Source organism: Tympanuchus pallidicinctus, unplaced genomic scaffold, assembly GCF_026119805.1.
Source record: "Tympanuchus pallidicinctus isolate F22 unplaced genomic scaffold, pur_lepc_1.0 scaffold19, whole genome shotgun sequence".
NCBI classification, from domain to species: Eukaryota; Metazoa; Chordata; class Aves; order Galliformes; family Phasianidae; genus Tympanuchus; species Tympanuchus pallidicinctus.
In genome coordinates, this window is record NW_026294710.1 from 4,982,317 (window position 1) to 5,003,238 (window position 20,922).

Sequence of the window (20,922 nt, forward strand, 5' to 3'; positions counted from 1 at the left end):
AGCTTCATGCAACCAGTGGAAGGGCAGCAGTTCATTTGCTTTGTTAGGACATGCCATTTACCCACAGAATCATTCCTGGGGTTTTTAAAGCCCCACATTTCTGTCTCATTCTCCCACCTGTGTCTGTACCATTCATAGTCAGTGAATGTTTGCTGTTCCAGCTTGGCAGCTGGGTCCTGCTACAGGTGGTATACAGAAGATTGCATTTCCCACACCCAGAATTTCACTAGTAGCCTTTGGTCCTATCATCTGGGAAGGTCAAATAAAAAAAAGGTTAAAGAATGGCCAAGTAGGAAATATCATATATGGTAAGAATATCCTGAACTGTACCAGTAGAAACCAGTAAAATCCCCAATGTAATAGAGCAGGAGAGGGGTGATATGTATCTGAGTAAATAAAATTTCAGCCTAAGTTCAAAATGTACCACATTACTTGCATGCCTATGTAAGGCTTGAAATTTAGCACAGATTGGTTTTGTAACTGATAGAAACCAGTGTGAGCCGGGAGACTTCTGCTGTGCTCAGCAGTACTTGGCTTTACAATCATAAAAGTGAACGAGGCATTTGCCAGTTTCCATCTTATTCCCAAATGTCCAGATTAATCATAACCCTATTTAGAGATTCATCCAAGAGAATTACCTTTTCTTAAAGAAGGTTCAACACTTTCTATCTGCCACTGAATACCTTAAGCTGAAATCCTTTGGGATTGCCTTTATATTAGATTTCTCACCTAGCTGTGGCCACATGAAAGTGCATATCCTTTGATTTCTGTCATCACTAATTATCAAATGGAATTCTGTATTTGCAGCTATATAAGCAGGTGAAGATTGGAAAATAAAGCAAAAAAAATGGCTTTGATTACATCACAAATCCCTGTATGGTCAGAATGGATAAGATACTAGTGAATTTTTCATTAGTTGATATTCTGTGTAGTTTTCTTAATGTGCTATGCATCTGGTAGTCTTGTACTCTGAAGGGCAATAAAGTTCAAAAGGAGCACTGAGGATGAAGCCTTAATTATCATGGAAAGGTAGTTAGTAAGCCCTGTTCAGCACACAGGACAGCATTAATGCACAGTAGCTTTTCTGAGCAAGAGCAATGTCTCTGCCATGCTGCACCCGGAGTCACTCTAGTGGCATTGCCTCATGGTCCAGGGCTGGGGCAATGCTTACATTCATGAGCTGGTTGCCCAAGTGTGCAGAAGATTTCAATTCCTTCAGATATCTTTAATCACCCATGACTACATATCTCCAAGATAAAGCACAGATATGTGAAAGACAAAATCTGGCTATTTCCTCAGTACTCAATAGGATTGTTGATTGAGATATTTAAAGCAATATCTTTGGACTCTCATGGGCCATGGATGGGCCAGGTATGTTCAACAACTTGGGATTGCAGGATATTACACTGATGTTAGCCTCAGTTGTTAGCTGGAATATTCCCTTTTACTCACTCCAAAGCTTAGGTTTTTCCCTTAGCTAAGCCCCTAGATTGCTCCAGGGATGAACATAAGCTGTCATTCATGTAGGTCCATGTGGTTGAAGGTGACTAGACAGTAATGAAAGATTAATAACTGAGGTAGAGGTGGGAAGAAAGTTACACATGGAATTCTGTAAAGGGAAAAGGCTTTAAGGGAGTAATGCCAAGGTGTCAGGTGCGCAAGTGGCACTGTTCCTTGGGCATCTTCTTCAAGCATATGCTCCCACGTCTGTGATGCATGTGGGCAGAGCAAACTCTGCGTGGGCATTCAGCATTGTCAGACTATTTACAGTCCTCCTTCTTCCGTAGTGCATGTGTCAAACACTAAGCTGAAGCTAATGAGCACCAACACTTAGCATGTCCTCCCATGCAGGTGCTCCTTGTAGCCATGTGTGTCTCAACGTGAAAACTGTTTGTGGAGAATGTTCAATTTCCTTGAAAAAAATTTGTTCCGTAGCTGCTTCTTCACGCTCTAGTATCGATGGGTCATTTTTGACTACTGAAAAAATATTGGAAAATAGGAATAACTTGATAAGGAAAGCACTCTTTCTTCAGATTTGTTCATGAAAACTCTTAAACACTCTTCTACAAGCAGGCTGAATTTGACAGTGCCTTTGACTAAATAAATGCAAACTGTGAGGAAGGATCATATATTAAAATTCTTTTCAACTTTTATGGTATTATCCAAAGATCCTCAGTCATTACTAAAGCATGTTATTAACTGTTCCCCCTCTATTTTCTAGCAATATATACAAATTGTTAATCTCTTTTAATATCTTAATAGTTCTCTGTAGAAACAGGAAGTTCCATTGGAACAGGCTGCCCAGAGAGGTTGTGGGGTCTCCTTCTCTGGGGATATTCAAAATCCTCCTGGACACTTTCTTCTACAATCTACTGTAGGGAATCTGCTTTAGCAGGGGTTGGTCTAGATGCTCTCCAGAGGTCCCTTCCAACCAAACCCAACAATTCTGTGATACATGCTATTTTTTATTTATTTCCTAAATGAAAATAAAATGTTACACTTTCTGCTTTTACGTGCATAAATATTTCATTGACAAACTCATCATTTAATCACATTTCTCCAACATTTCTCATTTATTCGTTTAACATTTAATCATTTCTCCAAACATGCTCAAAAGTGAAAGGTATTTCATTCTTTCAATTTTATTTCCTGGCAGAGCTGTCACCACTGTCTTCCTTTAAAAGTCCTGAGCTTTACAAATCCATCAGACTGTGAACACTACTTAACTGAAGAGTAATTGTGTGTTGAGCCTGTGTTGACCTTTATATTTATAGCATCATTTCTTTTTAAGAGGAAAGGTCCCTGTGTAATGCACATATCAAGAACTTCTACGTGGTCTAGGATATTTACAGTCTATTATATAATGCTTGCTCATATCATAGTCTTTCACAAACGCAATAGAGAAAACAATTTAAAATATGCTACTGACTGCTTTTGATTAGTGTATGACTAAGGGTCATTGATTTGGGTGCAGATCTTTGACATAACGGTTCCAAAAGGGTTTTCATGTCATGCCCTGCCTTGCCTCAGACAGCAGGTTAGTGAATCATTAACACAGCAGCATCTATTACTCTTTTTGAACCACCAGAGTTGATTTACTCTGTAAATCTATGTACCAAGGATCTCACTGATGTTTGCTGAAGACAAAGCACAGATTGTTTTCAACACCTTCACTGAAATAATGCAGCTTTCTTCAGGCTCAAGTTTCTTCATTTTTGAAGTGGCAGTTTGTTACCAGTCTGAATCCTAGAGAATTAAACTACAAGTAATTGATTCTGTAGATAAGGGAAGTACTTCTTTTTTGCTCTGATACATATTCAAACCAAAATAGTAATAGTAATCATAGCAGTAGTTTTTAAAACAGAATTGACGACTGTGCCTTTTAGATTAGTAATGACTACCATGCTTTTATACTTCAGCAAAAAGAAGATCATAATGGATACAAATTACTTTACAAGAATAGCCTACAGACATAAGTAGTGCAACTGACTCATTGACCCCCAGGTATGTCCATGGAGAAAATAGTTTTGCTATGTGCTTACCTGGAGTAGTGTCTGCAGGGCTTTGCAGGACATCTGCAGGAAGGCAATTCCTTCTCCTTCCCTCCAGAATCATAGAATTATAGACTTGCTCAGGTTGGAAAAGACCTTAAAGATCTTCAAGTCCCACCTAAACCTAACCATACTCCCCTAACAACCCACCACTATACCATGCCCCTGAGCACCACATCCATATGGTTTTTAAACACATCCAGGAATGGTGACTCAACCACCTCCCTAGGGAGCCTGTTCCAGTGCTCAATAACCCTTTCTGTAAAGAAGTTCTTCCTGAGACCCAACCTAAACCTCCCCTGGTGCAACTTGAGGCCATTTCCCCTCGTTCTGTCACCTGTCACCAATGAGAAGAGACCAACCCTGCTCTTGCTGTAAGCACTTTTCAGGTATTGGAAGAGAGCAATAAGGTCTCCCCTCAGCCTTCTCTTCCTCAGACCAAACAGCCCCAGTTCCTTCAGTCTCTTCGTGTAGGGCACATTCTCCAAGCCCTTCACAAGCCTTGTTGCCATTCTGTGGACCTGCTCCAGCACCTCAGTTTCCTTTCTGTACTGAGGTGCCCAGAACTGAACACAGAACTTGAGGTGGGGCCTCACCAGTGCTGAAACATCCCTATACTGCTTGGCTTAGTAGCGTGTACAATGATGAACTCATTTGACTCCATGCAACAATCCAAAGACTTGTCACTGATATTTTTATTATGTTTCAGTTCATTTCTTGTGGCAGCTGTTTCAGTGACAGTACTGCTTTTATATCATCTATTTATCTTCTGCGTGGATTCAGACAACCTAATAGAAATTCACACATCCAAACATGTTTTGTTGAATATGCCACAGCTTTGGCTGGGAGAAACAATTGCTGACTACTTTATCTTAATTTTCAAGTTTTGCTTAGTTTACAATCAGTAAAAACTATCCAATGACTGACAAATGCTGTAGTAGCCATTTTATGAGGTAGCACTGTACCTCAGCTGAACCAGGCATACATAGGAATTTCTTCTCAGAATTGCTATGAAAATTCACTCGTGTGTCTCTAGAGAAATACTACAGTGAAAAATAAGCCCCTTCTGAAGACTACGTGGAAGAGTATTTGATCTTTAAAATCTCTCACTACTTCACTGAACACACGATTTGTGGGGCCACATGTTTTGGACATGTTGAGCCGCCACCTTCATTTTAGTCACCTGTATGGATGACTTCCCTCAGCACCCAGTTTCTCCTTCTCTGACACCTTCCAGATTTGTGTGCTTAGTGCATTTGTAAGGTCATGTTGACTGTGGTACAAACAGCAAAGGAGAATTCCTGAGGCACACAATGGAGGAAGGGAGATGGTGGCCACAGGACAGAGAGATTATCTTTGTTAAGCAAACAAAGGGCACTCCTGGGCTAGTATGTACTTTTTGAAGGATTTCATACCAGGTAACTGACTAATAAAAATGTGTAAAAACTCTGCCTGAGCTCAGTTTAAATAGTGCATAAAAACAGCTTTTAATCTGGGTAATTTGAAATACCAATTCTGTAAGAAATCAAAATTATAAAATGAAGCTCAGTTGTTGCTACATTCAGATCCATTCCTTTCTGAACAGTAATAACATATTACATCTCAACACCTAGGTTGTTTTATCCTTATTTATTTCATAGCCATTTGGAAAAAGCTTGGAAATTTGATATAATTAAATGCAAAAATCAATGTAATTTGCCATAGTCTTTCTTCTGCTTGCTTCATTTCCTATCTTCCACTTGATAAAAGAACATTAAGATTTTTTATTTGCTTCTCGATTTGTCATTTTCTGTTACCTGACATGAAACCCAGTAGCTTTCACCTTCTGGCAGAGAAGTCCTTTGTGTAGATACACTGGTTATAAATTACCTCTAATGTGAAAGAGGAAGACAGATAAGTAACATCATCTAGCACACTTCACATAGCATGGGAGGAGACGTGAGGTGGTGTTTATTGATTTTGCTGAGTTACACAAGAAAGGCTGCCTTGATAATGCCTAGGTCAAAAAAAGGGCTTAAAGTTAATGCCATATTGGAAAGACATTTTAATGGCCTCGTGGTGAAATGATTTGTGTTGTTTTGGCCACTTCAAGGTTACAATGAAATATTGTTTTTATTATTTCTGTACCACGGTTTCTCTGCCACTGCTATGAATTAAACTTTGAGCACTACAGATTTATTGTGCAGTGAAAAGCAGCACAGATAAGGGAGCTGGGTTCTCGGCTCTGACCCAGGGCAAGTGCCAGAGCCAGCCCCACATGGTCAAATGTGGGCCATTACTGAATTGGTTGCTGAAAATAATAAATGCCGGATTACAGGCTGACTTTCATCTTAATCCTGCTCATAGCATTGTATTAGTATAACAGTGTTGTACGATTAAAATTGTCCATTTTTGAATTAAGTCGAAAAGAAAGCATCTGCATTTCCTTGGGGGGGAGGGGAATGGAAGCCCCCTGCAAAAAGACCCAGCAAAATGCCCCTGGGTCTTTTTTGGTGGGAAAGGGAGCAGGGGCATCACTAAAAGCAAAAGTGAATAAAAATGTAGAAAACCCATCAGGCACTGCAGAAAAAAAGAAAAAAAAAGCTTTCACCCAACCGGTTATAACCCTCCTACATATAAAGTTAACAATGGGCAATCTGTTTTCCAGGCTTTCAGAAATGAACAACACCTTAACTACAGACTTGGCTTCAGAAAGAAATATTTCCCAGATTTTCCTGGTGAAAGGGAATTTCATTAGTGCAGGAAAGAAAAATATTTTCAAGTCTTTATATTCAAGTTGCCACTTCTCATACAGCAGTTCTGGGACCACTGTGTGCGTTTGGTACAGCCCTTCTGAAACGAACTACTGTGGGATCTCAACAGAATGCTACATACCCTCCTATGGTATTTTCAGATCCTCGTGGTGTTTAAGTTACAATAACTGACCTTTGCTCAGACTGTTCATCAGAGTTAAGCAATAAGTCTCTTCTTATCAACACATATTAATTTACCAGTTAATAACTACTTTAAGATTGAAATGGTATAATTTAAATTTTGCCCTCCTTCATTGAAAGGTCAACCTTTTAGGGGACCTCTCCATAATCTGACATTAAGCATTTAATGGCACTAATATTGAAAAATGCCATAAGGGAATATGAGTAAAAAATGCTTACTTACCATAGTGGTTGCTACTTGGTCAGACACAAGGACCATGCTATGAGTCTTTCTGTGGATTTAATGATATTATTGTTTCAGTAGCTGTAATTAATGGGTGTCCATTACATCCAAATCGTAACAGGTTTACTCACTTTGCCTTCAGCAAGGAAATCTAAACAATATTAGTGCATTTAAGAACGTGGTTAAATTTAGAAGCATCATTTAATTATTTGTTTGAGAACAGACACATTACCCAAGCATATACCTGCTGGCTGTATCTCAGAAAGTTATACTAGATTGTAGAACATCAGAATAAACTGGAAATTGGTAGAAAGGAAATACAGCTTTCTGCTTAGCTTATTTTTCTTGTAATGTTCTCGTCACAAAAAGCAATATGAACTGTGGTCTATCTTGTTCATTAGAGGAGAACAAATTTTTGTGAGCACAGGAAGCACATCGTATCTCTGAACATAAATAGACCAAGAGGAAATTGAGGCGGAGAAGTATTTCCTCAGACTTTTCATACTTAATAGCTGGATTATTTCACAAAAAGTACATTCACTGTTATTGATAACCCTGGCAGAACGTGGGAGGAAAGAGGCAGTGGGAGGTTCCCTGCACTGAGCAAGGCCGCCTTTTCAGTGGGTGCAGCTTGATAATGGCCCCATCCAGTGGGGCTTTGACCTTTATTTAATCTTTAGGAGTTCAGTTCCAAAGTCCTTCTGATTAATGCATTTACTAATTGAGAATGTATTTACTAATTTTAAACATATTTATTAATTTCTCTTCCAATCTACTAATTGTTCTTTCAGTCTTATGTGATTTTATGATGGAGGCTAAAAGCACGTTCATTTAATTTAGACAATAGCCCAAAGCTGTCAGTGAAATAAAGTTAGCTGTTCTCTGAATTCTGCTGAAAAGAACAGTTGAGACATTGCATCTCAAGATGCATAATTTTCACAGAAGTTAGAGTAGCTCTGGTTTTTACCAAGGGCAAACACCAATAACGTCATTGTTTCCTCTGTTCAGTTGTTTATTCTGGATTGTCTGCCAAAACACAGAGAGCCAAAATCTTCTTGTAAGAGAGAAACAAGTAGTCAGCAATAACAGTATTTAGTTATTTTAAAGTAAGAAGTAGACTAAAATTAAAACATATAACCCAGTTGTTCTTCAATTTTTAATTTTAAGATTTTTTTACCATTAAAAGATTTATTTGTAAACTTGATTCTATAATCAAAGACACTAAAGATCAGAAATGTATCATAATTAAAAATCGCACTTGAAACTAAGTTCAAAATTGTGGTTTCAAGGAAAAATAAAAATATTCTTGTGACCTCCTCTTGAGAAAGTTTTCAGAGGCGCTATGACATGAACAGTGAGTTGCAAGTTTTTGTATCAGAGTTTCCAGTATAATCAGGACAAAATATTCATTTTTTTTAACATGGTTGAAATCATCTGGCTCTTGATTAGAGGCCAACATACACATATACCTTAAAAAAAAAAGCCACCACAGTTTCCATTGAGTGCTCATTGTACCAGACTGTATGGTTCATTAATTTGGAAAAAGACTATTAGCAAGCCAGCCAAATTTGACCACTGTATTATCCTGTTCTGTCTGGCTTAATTCAAGCGATATCAGCAAATCATAATCCTTAGCAAACACTAATCATTATTCAACACATTAACAAAATGAATAAAAGCAATCTTCTGATATTAGATAAACAGGATTCTTTTGAGCTCCCATTCAGACTACAGTTAGGACATAATCAAACCCTTCTACAAATTTTCACGTGAGTTTTTCTTGCACAGTTGCACATTAGACTCATTCTTCTTAAAGCCAGCATTAGATATCTCATCTGCTTATCCACTGAAGCACTTGCAGGAACTATCAAGAGGTTGTCAAGAGGCAGAGGACGTCACAGTCTATAAAGAGGCAAAATATTGCTTCCCTTGCAGATGGCACCCAGTTTTATCTCAGCAAAACACCAGCTTCTAAACAGTGTTGTTAACAAATCTTAGAGACCAACAGCCACATGACTCGGATTTATGCAGATCTGACACAGTCAAAGGCAAATCTGTAGTGAGTCTTGAATTAATTTTGCCTGCCACTGTCAGCCTGGATACAAATATGCTAGTACCTGGTTGCAAATACCTGTCATGAAGTGCCTTCATAACATTCCTCCTTAAATATTCTTAGTACTTTACCTCCATGATATTTTAAAAAATAAGGTGCATAAAATATTAACTAATAATGGCATTGAAAGCATTGAAAATGAACTTAATGAGAGTTCCAGGAAAAGAAGCCGTCTCCACCTCAGGTGGGCATGCTATAAGTGGTCAGTGCTAGTCAAGTCCTAGCTACAAGTCAAGTCAAGGCTACATGTTATGAATCCTCCAGAACATGTAGGAAAGCAATTGGGAAGCACAGTTTTGGTTTAGGTAGAACTAATGAAGCAGCAGGCAGGAGCTGCTCAGCTTTATTACACTATGCCAGTCAAAATCATCTCCTATCAGCGTTGGTGTCTAGATTCAACTTTAAGTAAATTTTATTTTATTACCCTTAGGGCAAAAGCATATAAAGTGTAGGCAAAATAAATTAATGTTTCAGATCATGCAATGTATGGAAATAGTTGGGGCTTATAACAGAAGCTGTTTTACTGCTTATAGTTTCCACTAAGTCAAAAATTGTCAGAGTTTAAAATGTATCATCCAAAATCATATCCATGAAGGTTGTCTCTACCTCAGCATTTTTCAAAAGTTTTAAAAATCTGCAAATTTCAGCTAGAAGCCTATGAAAAGGAGTAAAATCATTGCAAAAAGAAGAAAATACTTAGTTCCTCACACACAATCCTATAAATATGGAAATTAAAAATAATCTGCACATGCATATACCTTAATACTGAAAGTATGACTGTAAGTCTTAGACAGATTTAGCTAACTAGCTGACTAGCTAAATCTAACTGGATTTAGTTTGATTTAGGCAATAAACACAACAGAGCATTGGATTTACTGTGATCTACTTGCTTTAAGAAAGAAGCAGCATCTTGCTTTCATGCAGTAGTTTACTAATATAAGCTTCTTTATGGTAATCATTCTGCATGTTTTCTTACCTGTTTTCATGATTAATTCAAAACCTGAGCATTCTTAGTTTAAAATGACTATAGTCTAGGCTCATTCATAAGGTCTGAAGTCATTTTGTACAACTTTTTATTTGTAAGATGAGAGGTTGTGAAGATTTACAGTGTTACATACTGCAAGGGTGGCTGTGCTCAGAGCTGGAGTAGCATCTGTTAGCATCTCTAGAAGTGGGGTAAATTATCCCTCCCCTTTCCTGGGCAAATTTGCCTTCACTTTCTGCTACGTAACTACTTGCATTTTAATCACCTGTTTGCTCATGATTGCTTTGTTGGTCAAGAGAGAAGTAAACATTCAAACTGCAGATTTAAAAAATATACATTTTTAATATTTCTATTTTAGAATTACTCATATTACAGTGAAATGGAGCAATAGGGATAACATTAATAATAATTTTGAAAGTAATATTGAAAATAATGACATACTGAAAATTACATGAAATGACATTGTTTTTCAATGACATCTCAATAAATCCAGTTCTGGAGAGCGGTTGTATTTCATCTTTCTCCCTTTCCTTGGGGAGAAGCTGTTAATGCAAGCTGGATTAATACTGGTTTTGTAAAAGAAACAAGCACTAGATCCTTATGGTTCCTATCTATTTTAAAAAGACTGTTTTAAGGACAAAGAATAAAGCCTAAATGTAGCTGACAATTTTTCAGATGTGTTAATTTCTGTTTTTCTATTGTCAAAGTTTTACAGAATTAGACGCTTAAATAATAAATATTTTACATTCTTTCTTATGATTTTGAGGAAAGAATATACATTAAAAAAAATTGCTGAAAGCATGTGTTTCATCATGGTAGTAACTACTACTTACATTGACCTTACATTGATCACATTCCAAACTAATTTACTCTTAGTACAACCAGACAGATTATTAAAATAGCAATAGAATCCTGCTCTGGTCATTCCTCTTTGCCTTCTGTGTCTGCTCCTCACTTTACAGTAACATGCGGGAAACACCACATCTGCCTTGCAGCTTTTCAATGGTGTTTTTTTCTTAAAAGCAAGAATTTTTGTCTTCTTTTCACAGTCTGACAGTGTCCACATTTAAGATACAACATTCTTCGTAATATCATACGGATGGTATTATCAGCAAATATGTCCATCTCCATTTTTTGGCAGGACATTTTGATTTGGCTTTCTTGAAGAGTGCTGTACCAAGAGCTGGTTGTAACAATAACAGATACAGCATATTATTAAGTCTATATTGCTAGTTATTTTTCCTGTTTATGTTCCTGTCATTTTTCTATGAGAGAAAAGTCAGTATGTTGCAGCTTTGCCTCACAGCCTGCTGCCAGCCAAAGTGGTTAAACCAGCTGAAGTTCATTGGTTTTGATGAGTGTGATGAGAGCCTGGAACTCCTAAAAGCCACAGAAGTAGAAACTGACAGCAGATGCCACTCAGTGGAGTAGACCATCTCAGCAGATGGGCAAAAATGAAATTTAAAGGCTTTTCCTGACATCATTTTGTTTTAATGTGATAGAAATAAAGTGCCTTGTCAGTAAATTATACCCAAAGAGTTGCTTTGTAGTCATTCTGGGGATATGTTTGGTAATTCAGAGTCCTGCTGCCTTTGCAGGATTAATTATTCTGTGCCTTGTTACAGCAGAATACGTATCAGAGCAGCTGAATGTGCCCCACACAGCTGTAGTGAGTGGATCGGAAGGATCTGCTGCTATGTTTGCAATATAACAGTGGTAAAAGATACAAGAAGTTAACTGCATCGGTCATTTCCAGAGTGCTAGTTGATGTATTAGCCAAAATTATGGAGTTGAGATGTAATCCCATCTTTTGGTTATTTTTCCCTCTGTATGGGATGTGTGCCACAGAGTGGAAAACCAGATGTGCAGTACTGCGAGCTGAGAGCTGTGATGGGAGCTGCCTCGGGGCGCTGGGGCTGCAAGCAGTGTGTGACATTCCCACTCAAATGTGCAGACTGTTCCCTCATGCAGGTGGTTGGCATCTTTTTAATCGGGCCATTTCTTTTATTACAGCAGTAATGTACCCCAAGTTGCAAAATTTTACCTCCAGCATTTTCCTCATTTGTGTATTTAAACACATATATATGTGTTCTTTATTTATGTGCATTTATATTTTATATAATTTATATTATTTAATATAGTACCTTTTCTATAATATATATTTGTATTTATGTACATGTATATGCATGATTTTCATTGTGACCAAATATACCTACAGCACACACAAGCATAACACACCACATGTACCACTCATAATTCATACCCCTACTGTGAGCAAAGCTGTGTTACACACCCAGCAGCAAAATGATGTGATCAGAGGTGCTGTTTAATTGAGACCAGCTTCTTTTAATGTAGAAGGTAGCTGCTATCTGCTGCCTGGCCACCTTTGAGTCTCATATTTCAACTTGTCTCTGAAGTAGACATGTTGATCTCTGAAGCACAGCTTAGGATTTATCTGTTTCATTGGGTGTTGAATTTCCTGAGAGAGAATTACTTCATATTTGAGGGGAAAAAATAGTATTTTTAGTGTATTTAATTATCACCCAGGTTGTTTATCAGTTTGGTAGGTTGCATTGTTCAATCCCAGATTTTATTATCTTGACTGTCCCCTTTATTAATTGTTAAGTTTATCATTCATGACAGCACCCAGAGGCACCCTTTTATAAATCAAAAGTAAATATATTACCCTACCTTGCAGGGGTGCCATAGGGCTTAATTAGTTCATTTTTGTAAAGTGTTCTGAGATTCCCAGATCAGCATCAAATGTTTATCATTAATTATAGGCTCTAGTGAGTCTATGGGATGATATCTTAATTTAATTCTCTTTGGGCATCCTTAAAATAACTAATTTTGTAATATCTTTGTTCTTTCAAATTCTTGGAGAACATTTGCCTGTGGCTCAAGTAATTCTGATCTTCCTATCATTTACTGTATTTTTATTTCTATTTGTTTTCCTATGTACCAGTATGAAAATCAGTCTTTTACTATTTACCCTATAAATACTGCTATGTGGATTAAATTCTAACAACAAGGATTTGCTTTAATATTATATGGCAGTGGGTTGTTTTTTTTTGTTGTTGTTGTTGTTTTTGTTTGTTTGTTTGTGTAGTTGGTTGGTTTGGTTTGGTTTGGTTTTTTTTCCTGCAGTGGGGGAGTGTTAAGCAATTTATTTTGCTTCCCTTGGGAAATCTGCAAAGATTACACAGCATGGCTGTGATTTATCATTCCCACTTTATTTCTGACTCATAAAGCATGCATTATTTTGTGTTTACCTGAAGCAACAGATTCCAGGGAATTACATCATCAACCAAAGCACTTTAAAATGCAGAGAACTGATGTTGTGAAAAATGCATAGGCAGTAGTGATTGTAATTGGAGGGTCATTTATGGTTTAAATGTATCATAACTCTTATGATTTCATCACCTTTCCTAGGATCAGGTTCGTGCCGCTTTAGTTACTCAGATCCCAGCATCACAGTGTCCTACAGCAAGAACAGCTCTGCAGATTGGACTCAGCTGGAGAAAATTAGGTTTGTTACAGCTTTTTAATCACTTTCATGCTTTCTGGATGAGCAGGTGTTGATTAAGCTTCAATCTTTTATAACTTTTTTGATTGCTAACTTTTAAGTTCTCACTTGTTTAGGCATATTAAAAGCTGAGGGATGAAATTATGGCCACTAATACTAATTGCAGAACTGCCACTGCTTTTGGCAAATCACAGTTCCATCTACCTCCTGTGTTGGAGGTCAGGAAGATAATGACTTCAGAGTTAAAATGCAGCTCCAGTAACCAAAAGGCTCAGTCTGTGCTGTAGGCTTGTGTTTTTGGCTCTCACTAATGGCCACGCCAAAACTTATTGAAGTGAGGAGGTGAATGCTGGGGTGGGTAACACAATGTTTTATGTCAAGAGCGGATTGACTGTTAAATCATCAGACTGTTTTTACATCAAAGGTTAGCGAATGCAGTGACATCCTTAAGAACAAACCATGAGTTGATTAAAGCAAAAAATAAAGTTCTTTTCATAGCCACAGACACGTCAATCTGCATTATGTACCAAACACTGGGATATAGGTGTTGTGCTCCCCTTGTGATTACTTCATTCCAAACTAACACCTCAATGGCTTTTGCATTTCAGCATCATTTTTAATCTCAGCAGTAACAATAATGTGTATTGTTGCAAGTTTCTACTTTGGTAGGATAAAATGATCCATAAAAATATTATATAGTTTGATGTGAATATTTGGCTCCTAACAAGATATGGTGAATTATGCCTTGTTTTTTAATAAACTGATTTACGTGAAAGCACCAAGGATTACAAATGAAAATCTTATAATCTTTTCTTATGGGGCTCTTCAGCCTGGAGAAAAGACTCCAGGGAGAAAGACCTGAGAGCTGTCTTTCCACATCTAATGGAAGGTATGAGAAAGAAGGGGACAGACTCTTTAGCAGGGTCTGTGATAAGACAAGGGAAAATGGTTTCAAACTAAAAGAGAGGAGATTTCAACTGGGTATAAGGAAGAAGTTTTTTACCATAAGAGTAGTAAAGTATTGAACAGGTAGCCCTGTGGTGGATGCCCTCTCCCTGGAGACATTCAAGGTGAGGTTGGAGGGGATTCTGAGCACCCTGATCTAGTTGTAGATCCCCTGATCATTGCAGGGGAGTTGGAGTAGATGGCCTTTAAGTGTCTCTTCCAATTCAAATGATTCCACCACTCTATTGTAATGGACCAAACACAAGCCTTTGAAACCCCAAATTTGTGAAGTTAATGCCTGTGTTGTTTGAATGCTGTTGCTTTAACTGACAGCTGGAGCTGGCAGCTGAAAATAGGTCAATAGAGCAATGTCGTGCAAAGCAGAGAGGAGGATGAATTATGAAAGGATGCTCATCTCTCCTGTGGTTCCTATGAGTTATAGTGTTTATGTGAATGTGCTTCAGCAGCTTTCTCTCCACTGCAGGCAGCTCCAGGGAGCAGAGAAATGGGGCAGGGTGGAACAGAGATGCTGATGGTCAGTGCGCTGTGCAGGGACAGTGCCATGGTGCTGTGCTGAGTGTGCCACGTTGGTGTGGTTTCAGCACAGGCAGGGAAGGATGTCTCTTGGGCAAGGTGGGTGCAGGGAGTGAATGGTCCCAAAGGCTTGGGGAGATGTGGCACATGAACTGTGACTTCCTTATCATTTCCTTTTTGCCATACCTGCAAAATACCAGCACTAGCCAGTCACCTTGGAAGTGTGACCAGCATCAGGAATGAATTCTGCCATGCTGCTTTTGCTCTCCCAACATCTCATTGATCTGTTCCTCACAGCCCCAGCCTGCAAGGTCTCTGCAGTGGAGCTGCCTTTGTTTGATCTGTACATACACTACTGAGGACAGTGGGACTCTGCCTCAGGGCACATATTTTCTAATCTCTTTATAAGATTTACCATCATACGAGTGATATAAGCATAGCTGTATCACACTTAGTAAATGTGTTAAATGAGTGAAAAGCATTCCTGGTTATGGCTTATGTTTGGTCTAATTCCATATCACTGTTTTTCAGTGCTCCTTCCAATGTCAGCACGATCATACACATCTTGTACCTTCCTGAGGATGCTAAAGGGGAGAACGTCCATTTTCAGTGGAAACAGGATTATCTTCATGCTGGAGAAGTGTATGAAGCCTGTTGGGCATTGGACAACATCCTGATCATCAATGCTGCTCACAGAAAAGTTGTGTTAGAAGATAATCTTGATCCTGTGGATACTGGCAACTGGCTTTTCTTTCCTGGAGCCACAGTGAAGGTTAGTTTGAAATAAATAAATAAATATTTGTAATGGTTTAATTTCATTATTATTATTTATGTGTATTATTATTTATTCCAACTCGGAATATTATATGATTATGATCTAAAACTTAAAAACATTCAGGCCCCTCCATCTGTTTGCAGAACTGGGTTGTTACTCTGTTTTTACCTATTTCCTGTCCCACTGGGGCTTCCTAAAACAATGCAACTTTTCTGCCATTACCAAAGGCAGGTGACAGTTTGTAACTACTGCCATGTCAAAGATCATACAACAGAAAATGGGAAATGGCTTCCTTTTAGGAAAACAGAACAATATTTTTGAAACAAATTCAAGTCAGGTATTTTGAAATCTACCTAGTAATTTATCTGTGTTGTTCAGTACCACTACTTGATGTTGTTCAGCACTCTTTGTCACAAGCCATCATAAAAAGCTCTGCTTTTCTCTTTTTCTGTGAATATCACCTCTGCTGCAGCACACATTCAGGTAGTGAGAGCTTCTTAAAAGTCTCTGTTGCGTTGAGACCTTGATCTGATAAATGGGATTTAGCAAGGTCACACTACCTTTGGAAAAGCCCTAAGGAGACTTGCAAGATCTCTGTGCATACAGTTGCTCCAAATGCGGAGTTCTTCTATATCCTAAAACCAGTTGTATCCTTGCTTTTTATGTTTCCAAGCAAACAGAAATTAAACAGTTGATGACGTTCAGTTTTCATCCTATTTTTCATTCACAAAAAAGGGCAGCTTTGTTGTCAGAGTTCATTTATGAAGCTGATAGTTGTTTTGGCATTCACACAGGAAACAGGTGTCATGTTCTCAGGGCAGAATAATTTTGACTGTGGCATCAGCCTTTTCCCACAGAATCTGGCCTAAGGTTAATCTTCTTAGAAATAATCTCACTAGTTTACTCATAGTACCAGTGTATCAATTTTTTAAAGACCATTTGAACTACAATGACAACTTTTTTTCATGAGATTTTAGATCAAATAATGTACTGATTATTTAATGATTTTCTATGATCTTTTCATGTTTGTTCTGATGTCCATCTTACCTATGGATTTCAAAATCCAGTCCACAAATGAGAAGGTATGAGAACAAAGCAATGATTAATATGCCATAGGCACAGTCACATCTTTCAAAATGACAAAGCCCAACATCACTTGCTCCTTCTAAAACATGCACAAACAGCATCTATACTTCATCAAGTAAATATCTCTTAGTTTGGATTGGTTTGGTTGTTTATTTAAAAACCAATTTAGTGTCAGTACTCAAGTGTGGTCACTTGAAGGATGAGGGGCTTGAACATTGAGATCAGGTAGTTCTCCTGGACAGAAATATCTTTGAAACTCCAACCTTGTGTGAGATAAAAGCAAAGATTCACAAACCTGCCATTCCTCCAAGGCTGTCTTCTGTTCTAGGGAAAACTGGAATGTGTTTTCTAAATATGTTTCTATTCCTACAACATTCTGCTATTCTGAACTCCATTCCAAGCTAATGAGATCTTTCTCTAACATTCAGGACTGTTTGTGCCATACACGTTTCAATTCCTGTCCTCTGTAAATTAGTATTTCACACAAATTGTCTTTCTTGACTTCTTTTGATGCTTTTCCTTGTAAGTTTCCCTGACAATGCTAATAAATAGTCACATTTCTGGATGTTATTTTTTGTCTGACTCGGTTTTAACTGATGCATACAAAACTGTGGGGCATAAGCTCCTTTCCAAAGTTGTGCTATAAAGTAATGTCATTAAACCAAGGAAATTTTTCAGAAAAACATAAAGAAACAAGAAAAAAAAATAATCTTTTTCTTTCTTTCTTTCTTTCTTTCTTTCTTTCTTTTTTTTAAACTGGGTTTATTTTCTACATTTATCCTCACTTGCTCACCACCTCTCAGCACAGAGAGTGATTGACATTTTACTTTTGGACTATTCCATTAGGCACTGTTGAGACAGTGCAGCTTTCTGCTTGGAGACTCAGGACAGTGAATGAAGCAAGCAAGGGATCTTTCGCACCTTAGCTGGTATAACACTCCCATGCTTGGTTTTGGCTTGTGCTGTCTCCCAGATGTTATCTCCAAGGAATACACAGGCATGGATTGGCCGAGATCTGTTTCCAGTAAGCAGAAGGAATGACTCCACTCTGCAGGGAGGAAAAAGTTTACCCAGCTGGATGCAAACTCTGCTGTGTCATTTGTTGTCAAGGCCTGAGAATGGTCTTTGGCCTAATTTGGTTGCTGTCACAACCCCAGCATGTTAAAACTGCCCACCTCATCAGTCCCTTCAACCATCCCAAATCTTTTCAGACAGTTCTCATTGTGTTCCATTTTATTGCCTTAGTGGATTTTTGTTAAGCACTTTATTCATAAGGATAGGCATTTAGATAAAGTTTGCTGTAGTTTACAATAAATGTTTGTTGCTGCTCACATACAAGCTCATGTTGGATGCTTATCAAGCTACAAATAAAGTATATTCTTTTCTGCAGGAATTTTTCTTTGGTAGACTTGAGGTCTACTAAAATTAATAGGAAACTATAATTCTATGATCTCTGCTGGTAAAAGTACTCTAATTCATAGCTGCTCAGACAAAATAAAAAGGCATTGAAATGAAGAAATGTGATATCATGAAGGCTACTATGTAGGTCCTGATTTAGGTTCTCTGGTGGATTCAGTCCCTGGAGAGGACAGTGTAGTTAAGCACTGATATGCTCACTCCACTTTGGTGGAATCAGGCTCATCTCCTCAATGAGCACTTGTGGGAACTTGCCTATGTCCAGTAAGAAGTGGTTCCTCTTCCTTCTCCAATCTTTTGAAGCTTGTCAGAATTTTTGTTTTATTTTGTTTCTTGCTGCGCTGGAGTGGCTGTTGCTCGTTTGAAAGCACATGGCTGGTTGCAGACGCAGCTGGAGCTGGCTATTGAGATAGGAGGCAAGCTGAGAGATAAGCCATCAAATTTGTGTGTTTCAGTTCCAAAGAAGACAGCAAAAGACAAAAAAAAAAAATGCTGTTAGCAAGGCCAAACGCCCCTTAGGAGATTAATTGGATCCACTGGAATGTATTTATCTGTGTTGGACTGTAAGGAAGGGTGTTGAACAGGATAAATTCCTGACTGCATTTCAATATCTGCAGTGACAGCTCTGAGTGTGAGCATGGTGTTGCAAGTAAGCATGGCTAGGGTATGACACTGGTGGCCAAGTCTACTAAACACACAAAGCACTGCTGTGCTCTGTTAAAGGTCTGTGGGCCCCAACACCCCACAGCTAATCAGGAGGAGAGATGAAACCTTCCTTCAGTATTGCTTCTTGGATCTTTACTTCTAAAGAGCAGAGAGCAATCTCATCTTTCACTGTATGCTTCATATATTTTGTAGATTTGACCATAAATTACTGTTGTCTTTTGAGGTTACCTTCTGCCAAGTTTTCTTGTTTTCTCTGACTGTTTTGGTCTAAGTTTGAATGTGCAAGCTCAAAAGCTAAAGCTGAGATGGGAGCCATCTTCAGTAGTCCTATAGTTCAAGTTGATTTCAGCCCAGACAGTAGTGATGTGTGATTCACCATCACGGACATTTCCAATAAATCCTGAAAACATCCCAATGCCAGTATCCTGATAACGTCAGCTTCTGTTATAAAAGATGTGCTGAGGTTTGTAAACTCATCTTTTTTTTTTTTCTTGGTTTTTTTTCTTTTTCTTTTTTAAATGATCCTCAAGTGGATTCCAAGTGTGTTTTGTCTCCAAGGCACCCAAGTCAGCATGATCCCTGTTTTAGCTATGTTGCCTCACTTTTCAATGTATTGATACCACGCAGTCATGCCTACTTGTGATAGTTAAGCAGCAGGTCATTACAACTCATTTCAGTTTCTCAGAAACACGACAGAACTTAGCTTAGGAAGCTTACAAAGAAAAGAGTGGGAGAACTCAACATTCACTTTCAGAAAATACTCTGAAAATGTGTCCATAAAACTTTGTGACCTTTCACCATACCCTGAGCACACCATGGCTATGAACATCCTAGATCTGTGAGTCCTTCCTGAACATGTGTTGCTGAGGGTGACTGAGCACAGGAGACATATGGGCAGGCCTAGGAGTTTGGCAAAAAGAAATGTTGATTAAGCTATTCCAAACCTCCAGTTCCAGAGCAGATTTCCAAACTTCTGAATACTCTGTTAATTAATAGGAATGGCATTGGATGGTCTTTTTCAAAACAAGTTTCTTAATATTTCTATATATTTTTGTTGGTTTTAATTGCTTGTACTGAAATGAACTGTTTTTTCCTCTTTTGATTTATCTTGTTCTTGAGGAACTTATTGTCTGAAGCAGATGAAGAGTATTTGTCTGCAGAAAGAAGGGTGATTCTCTAGCTATGCCAGTGTGAAAATGACAAATGGAAATTGCTGTACCTCTATACTGGGCAAAGATACATGAACCTAGTTGTTTCTGACAAGACTCTTCTTTTTGAGTAAGATATAGCAAGGCACGTTTTGGTTTGTGGGCCAAACCCAGCCTTCTAGCCAGCTGCTTTGCCTCGCAGGAGCCACTTACCTGCCACATCTTCCTGGGAAGAGACGAGCTGGCTTCCAGCTGCACCTCAGCTCTGAGCCTTTCCTGCTTCTCTGTAGGTGGGTGGAGAAGGAAGGAGAGGTGAATACAGCAGAGTAGGGTGCAGAAAACCTGTCCACTGACTCCCTTTAGTGAGAATGTGATCACTACATAAGGAGACATCTTAACATCAATAGGACTGGACTTAGACCATGCATGGAATTGCTCTTGTTTTGTTGTTTTGTTTTGTTGCTTTTTTGTTTGTTTGTTTTTAATAATCACTGTTTTAATTAAAATAGTAATAACTCAGATTCAATGGCTTGGAGTTCCTTGGAACTTGGTTTGACGGTTGTGTTGAGTTGTTTGGGCAGCTGAGCAGAGCTGTGGGCAGCAATGCTGAGCAGGCAGTTTTTTCCATGCCAGTTCCCTGTGGCTCAGAAGTGTGGTGTAGTGTGGCAGGGAGCCAGATTTAGCACTGAGCTAGCATCAAAACACCAGGGGTGTTTCCTGCCTCCTAGAAAGAAAAAAATTGGTCTTCACAGGTCATTGTGATATGCACATAAGTAAAAGAAATGGGGATTGACCCATTAGATGCCAAAGAATAGAAACAGCTTTGGCTGATTCTTTCTTGTTCAGATTTTACACTGCCATTGATACATCATTACTTTCAGAAGAACAGGCGAGGTTGTATCGTGCTCACTGCAGAGTACTGGAAGCATCAACAGTTTCCAATAATATAGAGGAATAGTTCAGTGTGTGCAAGTTAAATAACTCATTGAGAAAATCAGACATCACCAGAGTAACCGATGTT

General features: G+C 38.4%; 1 protein-coding gene across 2 annotated transcripts in view; it reads left to right on the plus strand.

The window, feature by feature from the left end:
- The window catches only part of RELN (reelin), a 267,668-nt gene that overhangs the window by 132,382 nt on the left and 114,364 nt on the right, over window positions 1-20,922 (plus strand). For both annotated transcript variants that reach the window (XM_052680833.1, XM_052680834.1), the window contains exons 9-10: window positions 13,238-13,334; window positions 15,342-15,582. In XM_052680833.1, coding sequence (XP_052536793.1) covers window positions 13,238-13,334; window positions 15,342-15,582 — 338 coding nt within the window. The remainder of the gene's footprint in view (window positions 1-13,237; window positions 13,335-15,341; window positions 15,583-20,922) is intronic.